Raw genomic sequence first — 25,414 nt, forward strand, 5'->3', positions numbered from 1 at the left:
ACAAATGGACAGATCATCCAAAATCAAAATAAATAAGGAAACACAAGCTTTAAATGATACATTAAACGAGATGGAGTTAATTGATATTTATAGGACATTCCATCCAAAAACAACAGAATACACATTTTTCTCAAGTGCTCATGGAACATTCCCCAGGATAGATCATATCTTGGGTCACAAATCAAGCCTTGGTAAATTTAAGAAAATTGAAATTGTATCAAGTATCTTTTTGACCACAACGCCATGAGACTAGATATCAATTACAGGAAAAGATCTGTAAAAAATACAAACACATGGAGGCTAAACAATACACTACTTAATAATGAAGTGATCACTGAAGAAATCAAAGAGGAAATAAAAAAATACCTAGAAACAAATGACAATGGAGACACAACGACCCAAAACCTGTGGGATGCAGCAAAAGCAGTTCTAAGGGGGAAGTTTATAGCAATACAAGCCCACCTTAAGAAGCAGGAAACATCTCGAATAAACAACCTAACCTTGCACCTCAAGCAATTAGAGAAACAAGAAGAAAAAAACCCCAAAACTAGCAGAAGGAAAGAAATCATAAAAATCAGATCAGAAATAAATGAAAAAGAAATGAAGGAAACAATAGCAAAGATCAATAAAACTAAAAGCTGGTTCTGTGAGAAGATAAACAAAATAGATAAACCACTAGCCAGACTCATCAAGAAAAAAAGGGAGAAGACTCAAATCAATAGAATTAGAAATGAAAAAGGAGAGGTAACAACTGACACTGCAGAAATAAAAGAGATCATGAGAGATTACTACAAGCAACTCTATGCCAATAAAATGGACAATCTGGAAGAAATGGACAAATTCTTAGAAATGCACAACCTGCCAAGACTGAATCAGGAAGAAATAGAAAATAGGAACAGACCAATCACAAGCACTGAAATTGAAACTGTGATTAAAAATCTTCCAACAAAGAAAAGCCCAGGACCAGATGGCTTCACAGGCGAATTCTATCAAACATTTAGAGAAGAGCTAACACCTATCCTTCTCAAACTCTTCCAAAATATAGCAGAGGGAGGAACACTCCCAAACTCCTTCTACGAGGCCACCATCACCTTGATACCAAAACCAGACAAGGATGTCACAAAGAAAACTACAGGCCAATATCACTGATGAACATAGATGCAAAAATCCTCAACAAAATACTAGCAAACAGAATCCAACAGCACATTAAAAGGATCATACACCATGATCAAGTGGGGTTTATTCCAGGAATGCAAGGATTCTTCAATATACGCAAATCTATCAATGTGATAAACCATATTAACAAACTGAAGGAGAAAAACCATATGATCATCTCAATAGATGGAGAGAAAGCTTTTGACAAAATTCAACACCCATTTATGATAAAAACCCTGCAGAAAGTAGGCATAGAGGGAACTTTCCTCACATAATAAAGGCCATATATGACAAGCCCACAGCAAACATCATCCTCAATGGTGAAAAACTGAAAGCATTTCCACTAAGATCAGGAACAAGACAAGGTTGCCCACTCTCACCCCTCTTATTCAACATAGTTTTGGAAGTTTTAGCCACAGCAATCAGAGAAGAAAAGGAAATAAAAGGAATGCAAATCGGAAAAGAAGAAGTAAAGCTGTCACTGTTTGCAGATGACATGATCCTATACATAGAGAACCCTAAAGCTGCTACCAGAAAACTACTAGAGCTAATCAATGAATTTGGTAAAGTGGCAGGATACAAAATTAATGCACAGAAATCTCTGGCATTCCTATATACTAATGATGAAAAATCTGAAAGTGAAATCAAGAAAACACTCCCATTTACCATTGCAACAAAAAGAATAAAATATCTAGGAATAAACCTACCTAAGGAGACAAAAGATCTGTATGCAGAAAATTATGACACTGATGAAAGAAATTAAAGATGATACAAATAGATGGAGAGATATACCATGTTCTTGGATTGGAAGAATCAACACTGTGAAAATGACTCTACTACCCAAAGCAATTCAATGCAATCCCTATCAAACTACCACTGGCATTTTTCACAGAACTATAACAAAAAATTTCACAATTTGTATGGAAACACAAAAGACCCCGAATATCCAAAGCAATCTTGAGAACGAAAAATGAAGCTGGAGGAATCAGGCTCCCAGACTTCAGACTATACTACAAAGCTACAGTTATCAAGACGGTATGGTACTGGCACAAAAACAGAAAGATAGATCAATGGAACAGGATAGAAAGCCCAGAGATAAACCCACGCACATATGGTCACCTTATCTTTGACAAAGGAGGCAGAAATGTACAGTGGAGAAAGGACAGCCTATTCAATAAGTGGTGCTGGGAAAACTGGACAGCTACATGTAAAAGTATGAAATTAGATCATTCCCTAACACCATACACAAAAATAAGCTCAAAATGGATTAAAGACCTAAATGTAAGGCCAGAAACTATCAAACTCTTAGAGGAAAACATAGGCAGAACACTCTATGACATAAATCACAGCAAGGTCCTTTTTGACCCACCTCCTAGAAAAATGGAAATAAAAACAAAAGTAAACAAATGGGACCTAATGAAACTTAAAAGCTTTTGCGCAGCAAAGGAAACCATAAAGAAGACCAAAAGACAACCCTCAGAATGGGAGAAAATATTTGCAAATGAAGCAACTGACAAAGGATTAATCTCCAAAATTTATAAGCAGCTCATGCAGCTTAATAACAAAAAAACAAACAACCCAATCCAAAAATGGGCAGAAGACCTAAATAGACATTTCTCCAAAGAAGATATACAGAGTGCCAACAAACACATGAAAGAATGCTCAACATCACTAATCATTAGAGAAATGCAAATCAAAACTACAATGAGATATCATCCCACACCAGTCAGAATGGCCATCATCAAAAAATCTAGAAACAATAAATGCTGGAGAGGGTGTGGAGAAAAGGGAACCCTCTTACACTGTTGGTGGGAATGTAAATTGATATAGCCACTGTGGAGAACAGTATGGAGGTTCCTTAAAAAGCTACAAATAGAACTACCATATGACCCAGCAATCCCACTACTGGGCATATACCCTGAGAAAACCATAATTCAAAAAGAGTCATGTACCAAAATGTTCATTGCAGCTCTATTTACAATAGCCCAGAGATGGAAACAACCTAAGTGTCCAACATCAGATGAATGGATAAAGAAGATGTGGCACATATATACAATGGAATATTACTCAGCCATAAAAAGAGATGAAATTGAGCTATTTGTAATGAGGTGGATAGACCTAGAGTCTGTCATACAGAGTGAAGTAAGTCAGAAAGAGACAAATACCGTATGCTAACACATATATATGGAATTTTAAAAAAAAAAAATGTCATGAAAAACCTAGGGGTGAAACAGGAATAAAGACACAGACTTAGCAGAGATTGGACTTGAGGCTATGGGGAGGGGGAAGGGTAAACGGTGACAAAGCGATAAAGAGGCATGGACATATATACACTACCAAACGTAAGGTAGATAGCTAGTGGGAAGCAGCCGCATAGCACACGGAGATCAGCTCGGTGCTTTGTGACCGCCTGGAGGGGTGGGATAGGGAGGGTGGGAGGGAGGGAGACGCAAGCGGGAAGAGATATGGGAATATATGTATATATATAACTGATTCATTTTGTTGTGAAGCTGAAACTAACATACCATTGTAAAGCAATTATACTCCAATAAAGATGTTAAAAAAAAAAAAACCATATGATCGTCTCAATAGATGCAGGAAAAGGTTTTGATAAAATTCAACATTCATTTATGGAAAAAAAAAAAAAACTCTCCAGAAAGTGGGCATAGAGGGAACATACCTCAACACAATAAAGGCCATATATGACAGAGCCACAGCAGCTTGGAAACCCTTTCCAGGCCATTATCTGAAGCAGTCATAGTGCTCATCTCATTTTATTCCATTCTTCAGTGATCACATCCTATATTGTTTATTGTCCAGTGTGTGAAAACAGCTGTCTCACATATTTTGTCCACTTTTCTTGTTGTTTACAGTGGGAAGGCAGTTCTTGTAGCTGTTTAATCCTTTGTGGAAGAAAAGCTTCTCACACATGTGTTTTAATACCACAAAGGACAGTGTTACGGTTATACAGTGATAATTAATGGAAACTGGGTTGGAAGGAGAAAAATACTAAGATTGTGTGACTTGTTTAGGACGCTCTGAACATTATTAGAAATCGAATGTGATATCTTTATTTTCTACTTTATATAAAAACTTGTTCTCCAAAAATAAATATTCTTTTAGATACAAGGTCTTAAATTTTCCTTTCTAGAAGAGGCTATCAACATCTGCTCTGAGAAGCAAATCAACCTCTTTATAATTCATGGATGTGGTGGCAACTTCAGAATAAAGAAAGGGTAAAAGGGAAAATACTTTAAAAGCAGTCATAATTATATATATAGCAGTGTACTTTGGAGTCTGATATGGTAGCCATGCTCTCAGGAACAGTTTTATAACCTTTTTTTAAATGGGAAAAAAGATTTAAGTAGGTGTCTTCCTTTGAAATGTTTTTAAGAATACAGTTTCATTGGTAATCACATGGAAAGTTCATTAGGTTTTTTAGAGTGATTAAATTTTTTTTAAGTCAAGAAAATATTAGATTTTTTCCATTAGCAATCCTAATATATTCCTTGACATGTTCTACATTGGTTATTTTATAAGCTTTTACCATTTACCAGTATGATTCTTAATGCTTTTGTTCTTGATTTATGTGGAGTCCTCTTATATCTTAAATAATGACTGTAGCATTTGTTACAAATTTTTTTCTCATTATGTTGGTTTGCCATTTTTAGTATACTATTAAATATCAAGGTTTTTATTTATATATAGTCAAAATTTTACCTTTTCCTTTCTGATTTATTCTATTATTTCTAGGCTTAGAAAGCCTTATCTCAGAAATTAGATTAAAATTCATTACATTTTCATGTACTTTTCATGTACGGTTTTACCTTGACTTTTTAGTATGTAATAATATCTCTGCAAATTATTTTGGTCTATTGAGTCAGAATTGGCTCTAATTTGATTTTTCTCCTAAACTGCTAATCACTTATCCCAATGCCATTTATTAAATATGCCTTTCCCTATTGACTTGTAATACCTTCTTTATCATTTATTAAAATCTTTCATGTAACAGGGTCTACTTTTAGCTATCTGTTCTATTCCATTGATTTGTCTTCTTGTTTTTCTGCTAATACCAATACTGATTTTGATATTGTTGGCCACATAGTACGCTTCACTATCTGGTATGAAAGTCCTTCATCCTTCCTTATCTTGCTAATCAAGAGCCACATCCATTCTCCTCTACCTTTACCTCTCATCTGGAGGCTTTTATGTATTCTCTAGTCCCTTCTGTTACTCCTTTTCATAGCATATTTTTTAAAATATTTGTATCCACTATCTCTATTTCTAAACATCCAATCTGACCTCTTCTCATCACACTGTACAAAACAACTTCCATTCTGATCACCATGTTGCTAAGCCAAAGGGACATACATGTCTAGTCCTCATCTTATGAGACCTCATGACTCTGCTGTGGATCACTTTATTCTCTGTAAAATACTTATCCCTTGGTTTCTGTGACTTCGTATTTCTGGCTTTTCTCCAACTTCTGACCTCTTCTTTTGAGCCTCATCCTTCTCTAATTATTGGAATTCCTCATAACTTAAATTTTTGCCTGCTTTTCTTCTCATTTATGCTCTTTTCCTAAGCCCCATTCCCCCCATCCATGACTTCAATTATCATCCAGATAACTGCTCAGCTCTAGAACTGGAATAGCCTACTTGACATCTTAATTTGACTATCTTAAAGGCACTCAAGCTCAACATGTGCAAAATAGAGCTCATAATCTAACTATTCTACCACCTCACCTCCACCCCGTAAGCCCCCCAAAGCCCTAATTAATTTCTGATTCATTTCTATGAATCCTTGTCTGAATGAAAAGCTCTACCAGCTATGCAGTTCCACAACCTCAAAAATTTAGGAGTTATTCTTGACTTCTCTCTCCCTCCAGGACCTTTTCCTGTCCATTTTAGTAACTAAATATAGTTTTCAGACTGTCTTTTTTCCTTCACCTCTACCACTAAAAATCCAGTTCAGGATACCATTTTTTAATCTTTATTACTAAAATACGCTCTTAACCAGTTTCCCCACTTAGACTCTGCCTCCTGCCAGGCTATACCAATGCTACAGCAATATTTTCCAGACACAAATTTAATCATTATTATTTCCTGCTTAAAATCATTTGGGGGCATCTCATTATTTTGAAGGCAAAAACCAGAAATTTTTATTTAGCATATAACTCAGTCTACCTCTACAACCTCATTTCACTTTATGTTCACACTCTCTGTATTCTAGATTCCTTTCCTTGAGTGTCTCAAGCTCACTTTGTTCCTTTCAACTTCAGGGGCTCTGCATATGCTTTTCCTTTTCCCTACAACAGCCTCTCCTCATGCTCCTTCTCCTGGTTAGCTCCCACATTTCCTTCAGGTCCCGTTTTTCATCAGTTTATTTAGGGAAGCCTTTTCTGACTTACACAGTGTCAGATACCCCCATTAAGATGTGACACCATGTGCTTGTCCTTCACAGCGCTTGATCCCTGTCATGTCTCTGATGGAGCACACAGTGCCTGGTATTTAGTAGGCCCTCAGAGAAAATTTGGTTGAATGAATTAATGATTTATTCTTCAAACTAAGTTTTAGAATCATCAGGTTTTTTAGTGAAACTAAGGCTATTAATTTGGGAAAATGTGACATACTATCAAGAAGTGTTATCTTTCATTTACTTAAATCTTCTTTTGTCACTCTTGTGATTATACATTTCTTATTAAAGTTATCCCAAACTTCTGTGTTACAGATGTAATCTCTAGTGCTTATGTTAAAAAGGAAACAGCAGACCCAAAATGGAGTCACTTATGCTAAACCCTGTGTCACCAAACTAAGACTTAATACCTAGCGCAATTGCAGTTTCAGTCTACCCCAGGAATGTAATCAGTCAACCTGGTCAGCATTAGTAAGGTAATCTGCCCTATAGGCCCTTCAGTTCCCTTTAGGAGGGTGACCATTGCCTGCAACAGTGCATTATTTGCTAATAATTTACTTTTTCTGCCCCCTTTCCACCTTTAAAAGCCTTTCCTTTTCTACAGCTCTGCAGAGCTCCTTTCTGTTTGCTACATAGGATGCTGCCCAATTCATGAATCTTTTTTTTTTTTTTTTTTGCGGTACACGGGCCTCTTACTGTTGTGGCCTCTCCCGTTGCGGAGCACAGGCTCCGGACGCGCAGGCTCAGCGGCCATGGCTCACAGGCCCAGCCGCTCTGCGGCATGTGGGATCTTCCCAGACTGGGGCATGAACCCGTGTCACCTGCATCGGCAGGCGGACTCTCAACCACTGCGCCACCAGGGAAGCCCCATGAATCTTTTAATAACCAAGTTGATCTTTAAATTTACTCAGTTGAATTTTTGTTGTTTAACCATTATTATTAGCATTTAGGAATTTTTAATCTTTATTCTGTAACCAACTTTCTCCTACTTTATTTAGAATTTTACTGTTAGAAAAATATGTTTTGTAGCTAAAGTTACTAAAATTGAAAGATTTTTACATATTTTTTTTGATAAGCTGTACATTTGGTCATAAAACTGGGGAAGGTTCTCTAGATTTTAGTTAAAGAATATTTCTTACTGAGACGATATCTCCGGGGCAGTGCCCCACCCTTGAGCATTTAACACACTAAGTTAACTGGTTTGGGGAAATTTTATATTACAGTTAACATATATATAAAACTTAGAGCTTAAATAGTTCTTTCATGTGTCATTTTGTTATTTATTCATCCCTAAACCTTTAAGGTAGCTAGTATTATTACTGATAAAGAATTGAGTCCCAGAGACTTTAAGAAGACTTTTTCCTGGTCACTAAAACATTGAGTTTCTGAACTAATTGTTATGCCTCATTCTTTAACGCTTATGCTATTTCTCTTGTATCACATTGCTTTTCATTGTATGTTAAAAGCAATCTGAAAGTACTTAATTGGATTCTAAATTATAAGATAGGAACATCTCTAGAATATTGGATTCTAAGTTATAAGATAGAAACATCTCTAGAATATCCCTTCTGCATATTTTTATTTTTAACATTTATATTTTTATGTTAATTATTTAGACAATTACTTTAAATTACTTCTCTTGTAGGAACCTCCAGAAGTTTAGCCTTTTTGGAGACATAAGCGTTCTACAGCAGCAAGGAAGTTTGTCAAATACATACCTCAGCAAGGTGGACCCTGATGGCAAAAAAATTAAACAGTAAGTTATATAGTTAGTGGAAAGGGACTCATATTAATAACAATTTCAGTTTTTTCTGAAAAATTAGAAGATACAATTAGAAGAGTAATGATACTTGTTTCTGAAAAGAACATCTACCCTGGAAATGTCTTAACTATGAAATACAGTGATCAATACATGCCATTCCATGTCATAAATCTTTCAGACATATCAAAGAATTTACTGGGTAATTATTGCTATTTAAGACTGTTATTACTCTACTTGTCTTTGCTATAACATAAATTGTAAATCATCAGTCTTTTCTGACGTACTGGTGTAAAATGCTCCTTTACTTGAAGAACATATTTCTATATGTTTAATACATCTATTTGTTTAGTACTTCTTATTCATTATATTTTATAACTTTTTTTTTTTTGCGGTACGCGGGCCTCCCACCGCTGCGGCCTCTCCCACCGCGGAGCACAGGCTCCAGACGCGCAGGCTCAGCGGCCACGGCTCACGGGCCCAGCCGCTCCGCGGCACGTGGGACCCTCCTGGACCGCGGCACGAACCCGTGTCCCCTCTGCATCGGCAGGCGGACTCGCAACCACTGCGTCACCAGGGAAGCCCCCCATTATATTTTTATGTGAATTTTAATGATAATATTACTTGTAGGTTGAACAGAAATTAACTAATGAGAGCAAATGGATCTCAACATTGTATGCCATTTAATTCCCTATTTTCAAAAATCAGTGTTAAAAAAAAATCAGTGTTAAAGATTAGAGCTAAGTCTTAACAGGATCGTGTGGCATGTGTTTTCCTTACAGAATTCAGCAGCTGTTTGAAGAAATACTTAGTAATAGTAGGCAACTGAAGTGGCTGTCTTGTGGGTTTATGCTGGAAATAGTAACCCCAACATCACTGTCATCTCTCTCAAACTCTATTGCCAACACCATGGAGCACCTGAGTTTACTGGACAACAATATTCCTGGTAACAGCACCCTTATCACCGCAGTAGAACTGGAGCAATTCGTGAATCTACGCTCACTTGCCCTGGATTTCTGTGACTTTACAGCTGAGATGGCAAGAGTCTTAACCGATAACAACCATGTGCCTTTGCAGCGACTTTCTCTCCTGGTCCACAATGTTTCCGTGATGCACAAGTCTCTGGACAACATGCCAAATGATGAGCATTGGAAAGCCTTGTCAAGAAAGAGCACCAACCTCCGAGTCTATATAATGGCTTTTGATATCAAGAGTGAAGATATGTTAAAGATTCTGAAACCCAGTATACCACTAGAGAGGATTCATTTTGACAGCTACATCACTTGTGTTTCAGGAGCTATTGTTGATCTTATATCTAGGCAGTATGACAAGTTCCTCACTCATTTTATATTAATGAATGATGTGATTGACACATCTGGTTTTCCAGATCTTAGTGACAACCGAAATGAAGATCCGTTGGTTTTATTAGCATGGAGGTGCACAAAGCTCTCTCTTCTGGCAATTCATGGTAGGTGATTTTTGTTCACTATAATTTGATATTGATATTACACCTAAAACATTTTATACCAGTAAAAAGATAGCACTGGCATTTATACTGTCAAGAACTCTTACTAACAAGTTGATACACAGATTTTTATACTTTTTAACGTGTATAAGATATACCACTTTTACAAGTGGAAAGTCATATTTTACCCTAAGTGTAGTGTTTTGTTCCAGCTCTCATGTTACTTTTTTCTTTTACCATGTGATTGATGGTATTCACAAAAATGGCATTTGAAATTATCTAAGAAAATATACATACATATCCACCTGCAGTAGATATATTTCTTTCTCTAATCATAAGAGCTCTTAAAAATATAACACAGAAGGAAGAAGAAAGTATGATTTCTTTCATGCTCACTGCCTAATCTTCTAGATTCTAGGTATCAACATGTTAATTTGTACAGTATTTTTTAAATGATGGTTCTCTTGGCTGGGATATGTTCTTTTCTTACTGGCGGGCCTGTCATCTTGCTGTGAACTGTTTTCATTTGGAGAGCATTCCTCTTCTTACAAGTTTGAAGAACATAATACTTCCTTTCTGTAACTTATAAGACATTTAAAGAATACAAAATAGGAAGTCTCTATGAACATCTTAAACATACTTTATTATCTCTGTTTCATTATTTTTGAATTAATTTTTTAGCTGCATTTGAGCGGGAGTATATTTTGCTTTTCAAGTTTTGCTTTATGATTTGGCCAGTCATCAGAGGTAATAGCAAAGAATAGATCAGTATTGAAGGTAATAAATAAATAAGGATTTTTTTAATAGGATGAAGAAATGGCAGGTTATTGAAAATTAATTTAAGCCAGTCTTTTTAAACCTTTTATTTTGGGGGGGGGGGGGCGCTGTGCCACGAGGCTTACGGGATCTTAGTTCCCCAACCAGGGATTGAACCCAGACCCTGGCAGTGAAAGTGCCAAGTCCTAACCACTGCACCACCAGAGAATTCCCTAAAGCTTTTTCCTTTTCTTTTTTTTTTAAACAGGCTATTTTAATATTTTTATTAAGGGCTATAAAAATATCCAGAAAGATAAATAAATGTGATGCAATGATATATGTCCTAATATGAAGAACTTTCTTTCACTGCATTGTTTTCCTTCACAATGGCCTTCAAATCACAGGAGGCAGTGATTCCATGCCATTTCCTCTTCTTTCATTACACGCTGCAGAATTTCTGAATCGGTATCCCGCCCTCAGTCTTCTCATTTATAAATCAAATTCATTTTCAATCCATTGTTTAGAGGGAGCGTATTTTTTTCTGTTCCACAAAGAGGACTTTTTTTTTCACTAGTGGATCATAATGCAAGACAGTTTCTCCCGCAGTCGGCTTCTCTTAGTGTTGAAGGAAAAACCTCTTCCAGCTTGGCTCAACATTTTCACCAGAATTGTTTTTGACTTGGTCTTGACAAAGGTGACCGCGGACAGGAACATGGCGACAGCAGCCTCGGTAACAGGTCCAAATTCCTAAAGCTTTTTTTCTTTTTTAAGAAGTAAAATGTAGCTACAGCTAAAGCTCCTCCATCTATTCAACTTTATTCCTTTCCAGAGGTAACCACTATTCTAAAGTTAGTACCTATCATTCCTATATCTGTTTTATACTTTACATATTTGCTACTGACAATTAACAGTTTATCTTTAAAGTATCACTTTATAACTTTGGACTGTGAAGCACCATAGGAGATGACTTTTACTAATGAAAAATACCAGTTTACTATGTATTGTTTTGTTTTTTAATTTTTATATATTTTATTTATTTATTTTTGGCTGCATTGGGTCTTCGTTGCTGCGCACGGGCTTTCTCTAGTTGCAGTGAGCAGGGGCTACTCTTCGTTGCGGTGCACGGTCTTCTCATTGCAGTGGCTTCTCTTGTTGCTGAGCACGGACTCTAGGCACGCGAGCTCAGTAGATGTGGCTTGTGGGCTCAGTAGTTGTGGCTCACGGGCTCTAGAGTGCAGGCTCAGTAGTTGTGGCGCACGGGCTTAGTTGCTCTGCAGCATTTGGGATCCTCCTGGACCAGGGCTTCAACCCATGTCCCCAGCATTGGCAGGCGGATTCTCAACCACTACGCCACCAGTGAAGTCCCCTATGTATTGTTAATAGATACATACATATGAAATAAAACTCTTTTTTTTGATACGACACTGTCAGAAGCTATAAAATGATACTTTAAACTTTAAATGTCTTCAGTTTGACTAACTAAAATGATATCAGAATACGATTACAGCACCTATCTGTTCACCAGTCACAGTAATATTCTTGGAGACAGTATCAAGTTTCTAGTCTTTTTTTCCCTGAGCTAAGCAATCATACTTCCTTTCAAATTTCAGCATATTTTTAAAGGCAAAGGACCCCCAAAGTGCTAAGTGAGATACAAATTTGTGGAAAAGACTAACTTATAAAACAGACAAAATAAAATGCAAGGAAATGACTGCTTCTCTTTTGCTTATTTTTAAGGTTACACAGTGTGGGCACACAACCTCATTGCCATTGCTCGTCTTCGTGGCTCTGATCTAAAAGTACTTGAAGTCACTGAAGAAAGCATTGATTTTGACCAAGGTGAACTGGCCGACCAGGATGTGGATCCAGTACATAACCTTATTGAGCAGGTATCCCTGGGCCTAGGTCAACCTTGGCACGCGATCATGGACATCGAATCACTCAGTGTCTTCACTGAACCAAATCGTCATTTTTACAGAGAGATGCAAAGCTTCAGCGAAGACATTTAGCTTTTTTTAAATGTACAATTCCTGTGGTTACATATGCAAGTAGGGTCCTATTACGTTTTTTTTCTTTCAGTAGTGTGAATTAATCCCTTTGTGCTGTGTTTAATCAGTATTAGCTTTATAGAATTATATATGTATATTCTACTTCTTGATCAAAGAACGTAGTCAGGTATTGGTTTAGAAGTTCAAAGTGACAATGTATAGGGCTTTCACGGTTAATGGACTTGTTACCAAACCTTAAGAATATACAACCGAAGGTTGTCTGAGGTTGCTGGCTAACTTTATTTTTTCACTGAGTTACTCTGCCTTTTGATGTTTTTATTCTTTGTGTGTCAGAGCTCAGGAGCCAAAATATTTTTATACATATATAGATATATATCCATAGCCTGGTGGATTTGTATGCAATGCACTGCATTCATTCATTGTGTGATAGCATTTCATTAATTTTTCTTTGAAATGGAAGGAGGGAGGATAATACAATCCCAAATGAGTTATCTTTAACAGAAAAGCCAAGCCTTTAACTTTCATTACATATATAATAGTTGATATCACCAATTACCATTCTCAATTTTGTATAGTACTAGGTTAGAACACTGCTGAATCCTTTTTTAAATGCATTTACATCAATACAAATACTCAAATTATTGGATTTTTTTAAACTATGTCTGACATAATTTAATTCATCAATTACATCATACATTCAAGTTAGCTTTTTAGCCAAGATTTCAAATAGTGGAGGAAGAAAGAAACAATATTCCAGGGTAAAACCTCCTAAATGAATATCAAAACACAGAGTTTGTAAACACACATGGCTTGCAAACAAACATTAGTCGTGAAATCCCTAGCAACAAGTCACTGGATTTTTCTCTGTCAGCGCGCGTGTCAGCTGCCAAAGAATAGATTTAACTGAAGAAGTGCCCACATGCTGGCAGGGGCTGGCCCACTCTGGCCAGCCAGATACTGCTAGATTGTAATATTTAAGGTCGAATTTCGACCTGTGGTACACAGCTGTGCTGTGGCTCAGTCAGCAACCTCAGAACTCTGAAAAACAAAAAAAAAAAACAAAACAAAAAAAAAAGAAAAAAAAACCATGCACCTGTTTCACTGTGAATAGTGAATGTAAAGGAAAGAAAGGAAAAACTGAAAGCTTGTTCTATCACAGGTATGAGCTGCTATGTTACATGAAGAACATTCCATGAAGTATGTTTTAAAACCTTGTTATATCTGAGAGGCTTTAAAAGCCGACTTAACTGTTTCAGGGCAACCGCGGTACAGACGTGGTCTCTGTGAGACTTCCACCTGACCCCAGTTTTAAGTGGTACGAATGTTGTGCATTTAATGTTAAAGGACAGTCTGCAATAATAAAGTAAGTAGCCAACGTGGGTGCCCAGCAGTGCTGAGACCTGGCTGCTCTAGTGTAAGCTTTGGAAACACAATTTATGCAACAAATGTCCAGATATGATTCTATTTATGGAAAAAGTTTATATGTATTTTACAAATGGTTTTACCATCTTATATTAAAATGACCTTTTGACAGGTGTGCACTGTTTTGTCTCCAGTGAGCACATACCATGCGGATTTTATATGTACATCAGTAGTGTGAATCCACTGGCACAGTGTGTGTAAATGCCAGATGTGGTGAGATTTTATCTTATAAATGTGATCAGATAAAATAACTCCTGACAGAAACTGTAAGGAAACCAGCTGAATGTTTGACCTGATGACTGATGTTGTTGTATGGTTTATGTTAAATGTATATTCTTTTAATCAATGAATAAAGCATTAAAAAGTGATCACTGTAACATTTTATTGTTCATGAAGCATGAAAACCTTTAGTGTTAAATAAACTGCAGTAATCCTTATAATGTGTATAGTCATGTTAGCTCCTATTGTATTCTGATGCAGCAAAGCTTAAATTTGAGAATATATCATAAAACCTATAGGCAGAATAATTTGGAGGGTTTTAATTTTTTTTAACTCACTATGGCAAAACATAAGCTTAAAAGCAAACAACAGACTGTTTAGCACAAAATCCAAGTGTATTATGCATTTAGAGTACATTATTTATATTGTAAAACTTAATTTATAGACTATAGGAACTTCTTACTTTTAAAAATTCCTCTACTGGGTGAAGAAAGTACTTCAGTATGCCAGTACTGAATAGTTCTTAAACCCTTATACTGCTTTAGTTTGGCTTTGTCATCTCCATTCTTGGTTGCTGAGGCAAACTGCTGTGGTTGATGAGAAAGAAAATGGCTGCTTTTCTTTCTTCCTTCTCTTCTTCCCTAATCGTTCCAGACACTGCCTCTTCTAAGCACTGCCTCATCATGGAATAATCTGGTGTTCACAAAGAACTGTCATTATACCTATTGCTCCCTTATTTCATGGACATATCTAACCCCTTTGGATGAATCAACATGTCTATGTATTTAAGGACTTCCTAGGTGGCTCAGTGGTTAAGAATCCACCTGCCAGTGCAGGGACACGGGTTCGAGCCCTGGTCCGGGAAGATCCCACATGCCGCGAAGCAACTAAGCCCTTGCACCACAACTACTGAGCCTGCGCTCTACAGTCCGCGAGCCACAACTATTGAGTCCACGTGCCATAACTACTGAAACCCACGCGCCTAGAGACTGTATTCCACAACAAGAAGCCACCGCAATGAGAAGCCCACGCACAGCCACAAAGAGTAGCCCCCCGCTCGCTGCAACTAGAGAAAACCCGCACGCAGCAACAAAGACCCAACACAGCCAAAAATAAATTAATTAAAAAAAAACATGTCTGTGTATTTAAAATACCAAAACAGTACCCAAAACATATGAAAAAAGAAAGTCTATTAATATATATATATGTAGTATACAAGTGAAGTTGCACATAGTAAAGCACTAAACTGGGAGTGTCGACCTCTGTTTTCTCCACTAAGCTCTGACTCTAATGCTACATGAGCACAGACTCTTCCTTGAGCCTCACTTTCCTCATCTGTGAAATGAAGGATTCACCTTGGTTACCTAAAACTGATTCTTTATTGAAAGTTTCAGCTGTTAGTCTGACAGCTTATAGAAATGTACAAGGTCATCTTTGAACAAACGTATTAAATATTTTCAAAACACAGCTTACTATATGAAATTTATGTATCTAAAATTACTTTCCCATTTCCTCCACCACCCTGGGAATAAAGAAGTTAGGGAGCTGGTAGGGTGGGGCTTGGGAAGGACAGTGTGCTTATGACTGAACACACAGATTCAGCAACTAACTTGCTTGAGGCTTATACAATAGCATGAACCAAACTGGATTGTTATGAAGCCAGTAGTATTAAATGGTGCTGATGGAGTAATATACAGCAGGTGTGACTAATACCCAAGAGTCACACCACATTGTCTATATCAATGCTTCCTAAGCTTTTTCATGTCCTGACACATAGAAAATATTATGCAGCATACTCGTTTAAACTAGAAGGAATTGAAGCAAAAAAAAACCCCAAAAAACATTGTTTTCTTTATTATATAATTGATGAGAAAAATAAAATGCAGAGGCTTGGAGGAAATAATTGCTGAATGTGTATAAAACTTTCAAATAAAATCTTGTCAAATGTTTTAACTTATAACCTATTAAAAATTTTAACATTCCTACCAAGAGAAACACCCCACAAATGGGTGATAATTTTTAAACCTTTCTGTCCACAACATTCAAAAATTTATGCAGCTGAAATTATACTTATGAAATCTAACAGCTTTAAATGTAATGGTAAGTGTAATGTTGAGATTTCTTATGTAATGTAAATTAATTTCAAATTCAAGTGATTTTTTTCACTACAAATATTTCAAAATAATGACGAAGCTCTAATTTTTACATACATAACCCTGCTGCTAGTTTAGCCACCGTTGAGAACACACATCAGCCACCAACATGCAGAAGTATCTGATTTATATGCAAGCAATTCAAGGCCTGCAGGGAGCCCTGCTCCCCCCTCCATCTTGCGACCCCCTCACACCCACCCGCTCCATCTGGAGCTTCACACCTGGGCTTCCTACCTGCTCTTCAAACATTTGCAGCATACTTCTCTCACAGCTTCATAGACCCCCGTTGTCCACGATGGACAGTGGAACACTCTGCATCTGGCAAGGGAGAAGTGAGTGCCTAGGTACAATTACAAGTACACATCACTCTGGTACACTTATGATTACATTGCCATAGTCATTCCATACTTACTACCATTCATCTATTTTAAAGATGCCCTAAGCTCCTGATCATCTATTTTAAAGATGCAATAAGTTCCTGATCATTTGGAAATTTTATATCATTTTCCTCCTTAAACCCATATATTGTATCAATTATTAATTTACTGCCTCAGCTCTGAAGTCACCCTTCAATATATTCCCTCCAATAATGGAACTCCTTTAAGTAACATACCTTTAAAGTCAGCACAATGTTAAGTTTTTTCAGTAAGGGCCATGGGGGATATGGTAGAAGGCAGAGGTTCTCCTGTAGTTCCCAGGGCAGGCCAAGGTAGGCCATGGTAGGCAGCCTGGATATAAGACTTGCGGTGGAGCCTCCCCCAGCCATGGTCCCTCTGCCACCTTGCAGCCTCAGCCTGACCTTCCTTCACACAGAAACTAGAGCTGCTATATAGCTCATATGCTTTGAAGGCCTCCTGCCTGCACTGGACTCCCATTCCCTGCCCTGAGCAGCCTGCATGTCGTGTGGCCCACCCACTGGCTCTGAAGACCTCCCCATCCCTGGCATCCACACTCCCACTGCACACCCAGTGCCAACGGTTGCTGTTCACCTGCTCCCCACGTGCACCCTGGCCAGTGCCTATTGCTTGCTCAGCATCTCCAGACCAGCTCAGGCCTTGTGGATTCAGCAATCTTCTCTGCTATCCTGGGAGATGAAGTACACCTTCACCAAAGAGGGCTGAACCCCTTCCAAGTTTGTCCTACCATGAGTGACCTCCCTCAGCTCTAGGGGGTTATATACAGTTTCCTCACATTTTGTAATTATTCTTGCCACAGTTAATAATTCTTTATATTAAACTTTCCCACTTTGAACTACTGTGTGCTTTGTCTCCTGATTTGACCCAGACTGCTACATATATCCTTTCCAACTATCCCACAGCTTTTTATGCAAATGTAATGCTTTTTGTTAGTCTTTCATTGATTACTTACATATTTTCTGCAAAAAAACCCCATAGAATTTAAAATGTGTGATTATTTTCTTAAAAGCCATGTTAAATTTTTTCTCTTACTAGATTTCATACATATTAAATATAATTGATCAAAAATATTATAAATTTAAATTAGTATAAAGAAACTTATTAGAACTGCATTTCTTAATGAAATGGATAAGGCTGGGTCTTTTTTATTTTACCCAAATAGTTCATATTCCATGGATGAATATTACCTGTTCCTGACATGAGTCAGGTCCATCATTCATTCTATTCCTATTTTCATTTTTATAAAAACAAGTGCTAAAAATCTTTTTCACATAAAGTAGATAAGAAGAGAAAGTTTTGTTACAGCAATGTCACCCATTCTTCGAACTTCTGAGCTTTTAGGACCAAAAAAAGCACTGGTCTATTACCAAAAATTATTTTAGATAAGTCAACTGGTTGAAAGCATTCACTAGAGTTATTCACTTTCTCAGCACTGACACCAATATTTCATATTGTCTCTTGAACTCCAGAGGTTTACACACCTTAGTATGATGCATCATCATAAGACTAGGACCAGGTTAAAGGTGTGTGCTCATTTTATACATGCGAGAAGGGTAACTGCAAAATGAACAGTAGGAAAGGAGAATCTGCACCTTGTTCACAAGTTCTTCCTTAGGCAGAACAACTTTGAAGAAGAATATACATGGAAGGTGAAATTCTGTGAATTTGCCTAGAAGCATACCTGTATACTGCTCGGAAATTCTTTGCATACTCTGAGGGGGTGTACCCCAGTTTGAAAACTACAGCTCTAGAAAACTGCTTCTGTGACAAATATTAAAAGGCTTATTTCCACATTATTTATAACAAAAAGTCAGCAGCAACCTAATGACCATTAATAACAGAATAAAGTTATTGTGGCAAAGCCACACAGTGGAATACCACACAGTGGTCAGAATGAACTAACCTGACATACATTTCTTAACTTTGATGGATCTCAAAAAATGTTGAGTAAAAAAAGCTGACTTCTAAAGGATATATATATATATATATATATATATATATATAAAATGAGGCTATTGATGTACATTTTTAAAAGGCAAGAAAAATAAACCTACATACTATACATAAACTCATTTAACTGGAAAAACAAAAAATATTCACATCATTTTCACAAGAGTACTTACCTCTGCAGCATGAGGACAACTATCTGTAATGTTTTTTCTTGAAAAAAATTAAGGCAAATGTCAAATTTGCTCTCTAGGTAATAAGGAAAAGAGTATTCTTTATATTATTTTGTTACAGAAAACCTTACAGAAAAAAACCTCAGCTATTTGGGGTGTGGCCAAGAATACACAAGTAAGTAAAAAAGGCTTGTGGAACCAGGTTATTCCCTGCATTAATGCTTAAAAGGCATCAAATTCAGAAGAGCCACTTGTTTCCTTTTAGCTCATTTATTCTTATGTTCAGCATAATTCTAATAAGCCTGTTCGTCTTGTTTCTCAGTCTCCAGTAGATTAGAAATGGAGAGAGGTGACTGTGAAAGGCATAGAAGTTTACAATCCTAAAAAGAGAACATAACTAATCTTAAGCCATTTGTAAAGGAACTTGAAACAGAATTAAATACCCCTATAACAAGCTTGAAATACACAGCAATGATAAATGTTTGTAATGACCCTGAATCAATAGGAAAGTATATTCAAAATATCTCTGCAGTGAGTTAATAGAGCATTTAATACATCTTAGAAATCTTTTCACATAAGATGGTTAAAATAAATATTTGTGTTTAAAAGAATGGATTTTAGTTAATCAAGAAACATTCATTTAAGTGAAATTTTCTGAGAAAACACAGATAAATTAGCTAAGAAATATCATGACTGACAGAGAATATTTACTGTGTGCCAAGCATGATTTTAACCAGGTAATTACACATTATCAGTTCACTGATTTGATCATGTTTTCCACTAAATTAATAAAATCAACAGAGTATTTGGACATTTTGTAATCCAAGGGGTCAACAAATTCACAGATCCAAATTTTTCAGACCTAGGTAATTACCTGACTCCTTTCACCAAAAAAAGAAAATTAAGTTCTCTTTTTATCATAGTGCATTCATTCTTTGATAATACTTCCTATTATACTAATAAGTATAACTTTATGAAAGTATCAGTTAGTTAAGTGAGACTTTAAGATTTCTTTATATAAGTTTAAAGACTAAAATAAAACAGACTCTGAGGGCAAACTATTTCAAAATATAAAGTTAACATAAATATCTAGCAATTTGAAAAACTATCAAAAAGACTTGAACTTAAGTTGAGAGAAAATCAGTTAACTTTGGTTGAAATAACCATAATTCAAAATGACAAGTTCCAACAAAGAAGTGGTAATAAGTCTTAGAACATCACTTATATCATTTCTAAATAAAGGAGAATCAATATAATTATAGGTTAATGAAAGAACATATGCCAAAAATTGGAACAACCAAGCAAAACTAGAGGGAATGTACCTCAACTTTAAAATAACCATACATGACAAGCCCACAGCTAACATCACACTCGACAGTGAAAAGTGGAAATCCTTTCCTCTAAGATCAGAAACATGACAATGGTGCCCACTCTTACCACTTCCATTCAACATAGTAATGGAAGTCCTAGCCAGAGCAATTAGGCAAGAAAAAGAAATAAAGGATATCCAAATCAGAAAGGAAGAATACTCTGCATTGACATGACATTATATATAGGCACACCTTGTTTTAGTCACTTCACTTTGTTGAGCTTTATAGGCACTGCAGTTTTTACAAATTGAAGGTTTGTGGCAACCCTGTGCCATTTTTCCAACGTTTGCTCACTTTGTATCTCTGTGTCACATTTTGGTAATTGTCACAATATTTCAAACGTTTTCATTATTATATTTGTATGGTGATGTGCAATCAGTGATCTTTGGTGTTACTATTGAAATTGTTTTGGGGTGCCATGAACTGTGCCCATAAAAGATGGCAAACTTAATTGATAAATGTGTGTTCTGACTGTTCCACAGACCAGCTATTCCCCTATCTCTCTCCCTCTCCTCAGACCTTCCTATTACCTGAGATACAACAATACTGAAATTAGGACAATTAATAGGCCTCAAAGTCCTCTAAGTGTTCCAGTGAAAGGGAGAGTCATTCATCTCTCACTTTAAATCAAACATGTCGAAAGATGAGATAGGCCAAAAGCTAGGCCTCCTGGGAACAAACAGTTAGCCAAGTTGTGAAGGAAAAGGAAAAGTTCTTGAAGGAAATTGAAATTGCTGCTCCAGTGAATACACGAATGATAAGAAAGCTAACAGCCTGATTGCTGTAATAGAGAGCGTTTTAGTGCTCTGGAAAGAAGATCAAACCAGCTACATCATTCCTTTAAGCCAAAGCCTAATCCACAGCAAGACCCTAACTAATTTCAATTCTAGGAAGTCTGAGAGAGGCAAGGAAGCTGCAGAAGAAAGTTTGAAACTAGCAGAGGTTTGTTCATAACGTTTAAGGAAAGAAGCCGTCTCCATAACATAAAAGTACAAGGTGAAGCAGCAAGTGCTGATATAGAAGCTGCAGCAAGTTATCCAGGAGATCTAGCTAAGACAATTAATGAAGGTGACTGCACTAAACAAAGGATTTTTAAGGTAGATGAAACAGCCTTCTATTGGAAGATGCTGCCATAGAGGACTTTCATACCTATAGAGAAATCAATGCCCGGCTTCAAAGCTTCAGAGGACAGGCTGACTCTCTTGCTAGAGGCTAATGCAGTTGGGGACTTTAAGTTGAAGCCAACACTCATTTACCATTCTGAAAATCCTAGGGTCCTGCGGTAGATTATGCTAAATCTACTCTGCTTATTCTCTATAAATGGAACAAAAAAGCCTGCATGACAGCACTTCTGTTTACAGCATGGTTTACTGACTATTTTAAGCCCACTGTTGAGACCTACTGCTTAGAAAAAAAAGATTCCTTTCAAAATATTCCTGCTCATTGACAATACACCTGGTCACCTAAGAACTCTGATGGAGATGGACAATGAGATTAATGTGTTTTCATGCCTGCTAACACAACATCCATTCTGCAGCCCATGGATCAAGGAGTAATTTCAACGTTTAAGTCCTACTATTTAAGAAGAACATTTTGTAAGGTAGAGCTGCCATAGAAAGCAATTCCTTTGATGAATCTGTGCAAAGTAAAGTGAAAACCTTCTGGAAAGGATTCTTCATTCTAGATGTCCTTAAGAACATTCTCATGGTTCATGGGAAGAGGTCAAAATACCAACATTAGGACCTCCCTGGTTGCCCAGTGGTTAAGAATCCGCCTGCCAATGCAGGGGACACGGGTTCGAGCCCTGGTCCAGGAAGATCCCACATGCCATGGAGCAACTAAGCCTGTGAGCCACAACTACTGAGCCTGCGCACCTAGAGCCCGTGCTCTGCAACAAGAGAAGTCACCGCAATAAGAGGACCATGCACCATAAGGAAGAGTAGCACCCGCTCGCCGCAACTAGAGAAATCCCGCACACAGCAATGAAGACCCAAAGCAGTCAAAAATAAACACATAAATAAATAAAAATTATTAAAAAAAAAAAAAAATATATATATATATATATATATATATATAAGAATTACATGAAAAGGACTCAAATTCCCTAAGGGCAATTACTTTAAAAATTGAGATATTTAGGAAAGAAAGAAATTTTTTTAAAAAATCAACATTAACAGGAGTTTGGAAGAAGTTGATTCCAACCTTCATGGATGACTGTGAGGGGTTGAAGACTACAATGGAAGAAGTCACTGCAGATGTAGTGGAAACAGCTCGAGAACTAGAATTAGAAGTGGAGCCTGAAGATGTGACTGAATTGCTACAATCTCATGATAAAACTTCAACAGATGAGGAGTTGCTTCTTATGGATGAGCAAAGAAAGTGGAGATGGAATCTACTCTTATGAAGATTGCTGAAATGACAACAAAGGATTTAGAATATTACAGCAGAGTTTGAGAGGATTGACTCTAATTTTGAAAGGAGTTCTACTGTGGGTAAAATGCTATAAGACAGTGTTGCATGGCTAGAGAGAAAACATTCATGAAAGGAAGAGTCAATTGATGTGGTAAACTTCATTGTTGCCTTATTGTAAGAAATTTCCAGTCACACCAACCTTCAGCAACCACCACCCTGATCAGCCAATAGCCATCAACATAGAGGCAAGGCCCTCCACCAGCAAAAAATTATGATTTATTGAAGGCTCAGGTGATGGTTAGCATTTTTTAGTAATTAAGTATTTTTTCATTATGGTGTGTACTTTTTTTTTAGACATAATGCTATTCCACACTTAATAGACTACAGTATAATAGAAACAACTTTTATATGCACTGGGAAACAAAAAAAATCATGTGACTCTATTGTGATACTCACTTCACTGCAGAGGTCTGGAACCAAACCCACAACATCTGCAAGGTATGCCTGTATAGTATACCTTAAAGACTGAACCAAAAAACTGTTACAACTATAAAAAAAATTTAGTAAAGTTACAGGACACAAAATTAATATACAAAAATCAGTTGTACTTCTAAACATTAACAATGACCTACCTGAAAAGGAAATTAAGAAAGCATTAAGAAAACAATCCCATTTATAACATCAAAAACAATAAAATACTTAGGAATAAACTTATCCAAGGAAATGAAAGATCTGTGCACCAAAAACTATCAGACACTGATGAAAAAACTGAGGAAGACACAAATAAATGGAAAGATAGTCCATGTTCATGGGTTGAAAGAATTAGTACTGTTAAAATGTACATACTACCCAAAGAGATCTACAGATTTAATGCAATTCCTATTCAAAATTCCAATGACATTTTCCATAGAAGCAGAAAAAAAAAAAAAACTAAAATTTCTATGGAACCACGAAAGACTCCAAATAGTCAAAGCAATATTGAGAAAGAGGAACAAAGCTGGAGGCATCACATTTCCAGATTTCAAACTGCATTACAAAGCTATAGTAATCAAATCAGTATGGTATGGGCAAAAAAACAAAAACATAGTCTGATAGAATAGAATAGAGGACCCAGAAGAATAAGCCCATGCATATATGGCCAATTAATTTTTGACAAGGCACCAAGTATACACAACAGGGAAAGGATAATCTCTTCAATAAATGGTGTTGGGGAAACTGGATATTCATATGCATGCAAATAAAACTGGAACCCTGTTTTACACCACACATAAAAATCAACTCAAAATGGATTAAAGACGAACATAAACCTAGAGCCATAAAGCTAGAAGAAAACACAGGTGGTAAGCTTCTTGACGTTGGTCCTCGGAATGATTTTTTGGATTTGACACCAAAAGCAAAGCCAAGCAAAATAAAAAATAAACAAGTGGGGGCTTCCCTGGTGGCGCGGTGGGTGGGAGTCCACCTGCCGATGCAGGGACGGGTTCGTGTCCCGGTCCAGGAAGATCCCACATGCCGTGGAGCAGCTGGGCCCTTGAGCCATGGTTGCTGGGCCTGCGCATCTGGAGCCTGTGCTCCGCAACGGGAGAGGCCACAACAGTGAGAGGCCCGTGTACAGCAAAAAAAAAAAAAATTTTTTAATAAAATAAAATAAACAAGTGGCATTACATCAAACTGAAAAGCTTCTGCACAGCAAAGGAAACCATCAACAAAATAAAAAGGCAACCTATGACATGGGAGAAAATATTTGCAAACCATGTATCTGATATGGAGTTAATATAAAAAATACACAAGGAACTCATACAACTTAATAGCAAAAAAACAAATAACACAATTTGAAAAGTGGGCAGAGGACCTGAACAAGCATTTTTCCAGATATACAAATGCCAACTGATACATAAAAAGATGCTCAGTATCACTAATCATCAAGGAAATGCAAATCAAACCCACAATGAGATACCACCTCACACCTGTTAGGCTATCTATTATGAAGAAGTCAAAAGATAACAAATGCTGGTGAGGATGTGAAGAAAAGGAAACCGTGTACACCGCTGGTGGGACTATAAACTGGTACAGCTACTATGGAAGAATTATGAGGAAGTCCCTCAAAAAATTAAAAGTAGAATTGCTATATGATCCAGCAATCCCCACATCATGGTATATACCCAAAGAAAACGAAATCAGTATCTTGAAGAGATTTTAGTACCACCATGTTCATGCAGTATTATTTACAATAGCCTATATATGGAACAACCTAAGTGTCCATAGACAGATGAATGAATATACAATATACATAATATATAGAGAAACAGTTATCAGATAGCTCTCGTGTTCCACGAAAAAACCCACCATCTCTTTTGTAGCACTTGTATCAAATTCTGTCAAAGTAGCTGCTACTTCGAAAGAAACAGGAGATTTAATTTGAAAAGGTTATCAAGCTAGATGCTTATTTAAGTAAACTCATGATGAACCCTGAACCACACCTGCAGAAACAGACTAAAAATCACCAACTATACTCATAAAATAATTTTATAGCATCTAACCACATCTACAAATTGTCTGGGTTTAAAAAAAAAAAAAGTCAATTTTTTTTCAACCAACCTGGTTCCAAAGAATGTGATCCTTCCTCTTAACGATCCTCTCTCCCCTGCCCCAAATACTGGTCCCAGAATATATTTTAAAAATATATCCCTAAAGAATTATCCTAAATTCAGGGCGGGGGGCATGGGTAGAGTGTATATACTTC

At 36.8% G+C, this 25,414-nt stretch overlaps 1 protein-coding gene and 1 pseudogene across 2 annotated transcripts in view; one reads left to right on the plus strand and one right to left on the minus strand.

Annotated features, from left to right (window-relative positions):
• The window catches only part of FBXO33 (F-box protein 33), a 39,439-nt gene extending 25,090 nt beyond the window's left edge, over positions 1-14,349 (plus strand). Inside the window, exons 2-4 of one of the 2 annotated variants that reach the window (XM_019923976.3) lie at positions 8,216-8,326; positions 9,112-9,797; positions 12,288-14,349. In XM_019923976.3, the coding sequence (XP_019779535.1) occupies positions 8,216-8,326; positions 9,112-9,797; positions 12,288-12,559 (1,069 nt within the window). In that variant the 3' untranslated portion in view covers positions 12,560-14,349. The remainder of the gene's footprint in view (positions 1-8,215; positions 8,327-9,111; positions 9,798-12,287) is intronic. The other variant, XM_019923977.3, reaches the window with a different exon arrangement.
• Positions 10,816-11,305, minus strand: LOC101338511 (large ribosomal subunit protein bL33m pseudogene; annotated as a pseudogene).
• Positions 14,350-25,414: the final 11,065 nt, after the last annotated feature.

The sequence above is a fragment of the Tursiops truncatus genome, chromosome 2, assembly GCF_011762595.2.
Source record: "Tursiops truncatus isolate mTurTru1 chromosome 2, mTurTru1.mat.Y, whole genome shotgun sequence".
In the NCBI taxonomy this organism is placed as follows: domain Eukaryota; kingdom Metazoa; phylum Chordata; class Mammalia; order Artiodactyla; family Delphinidae; genus Tursiops; species Tursiops truncatus.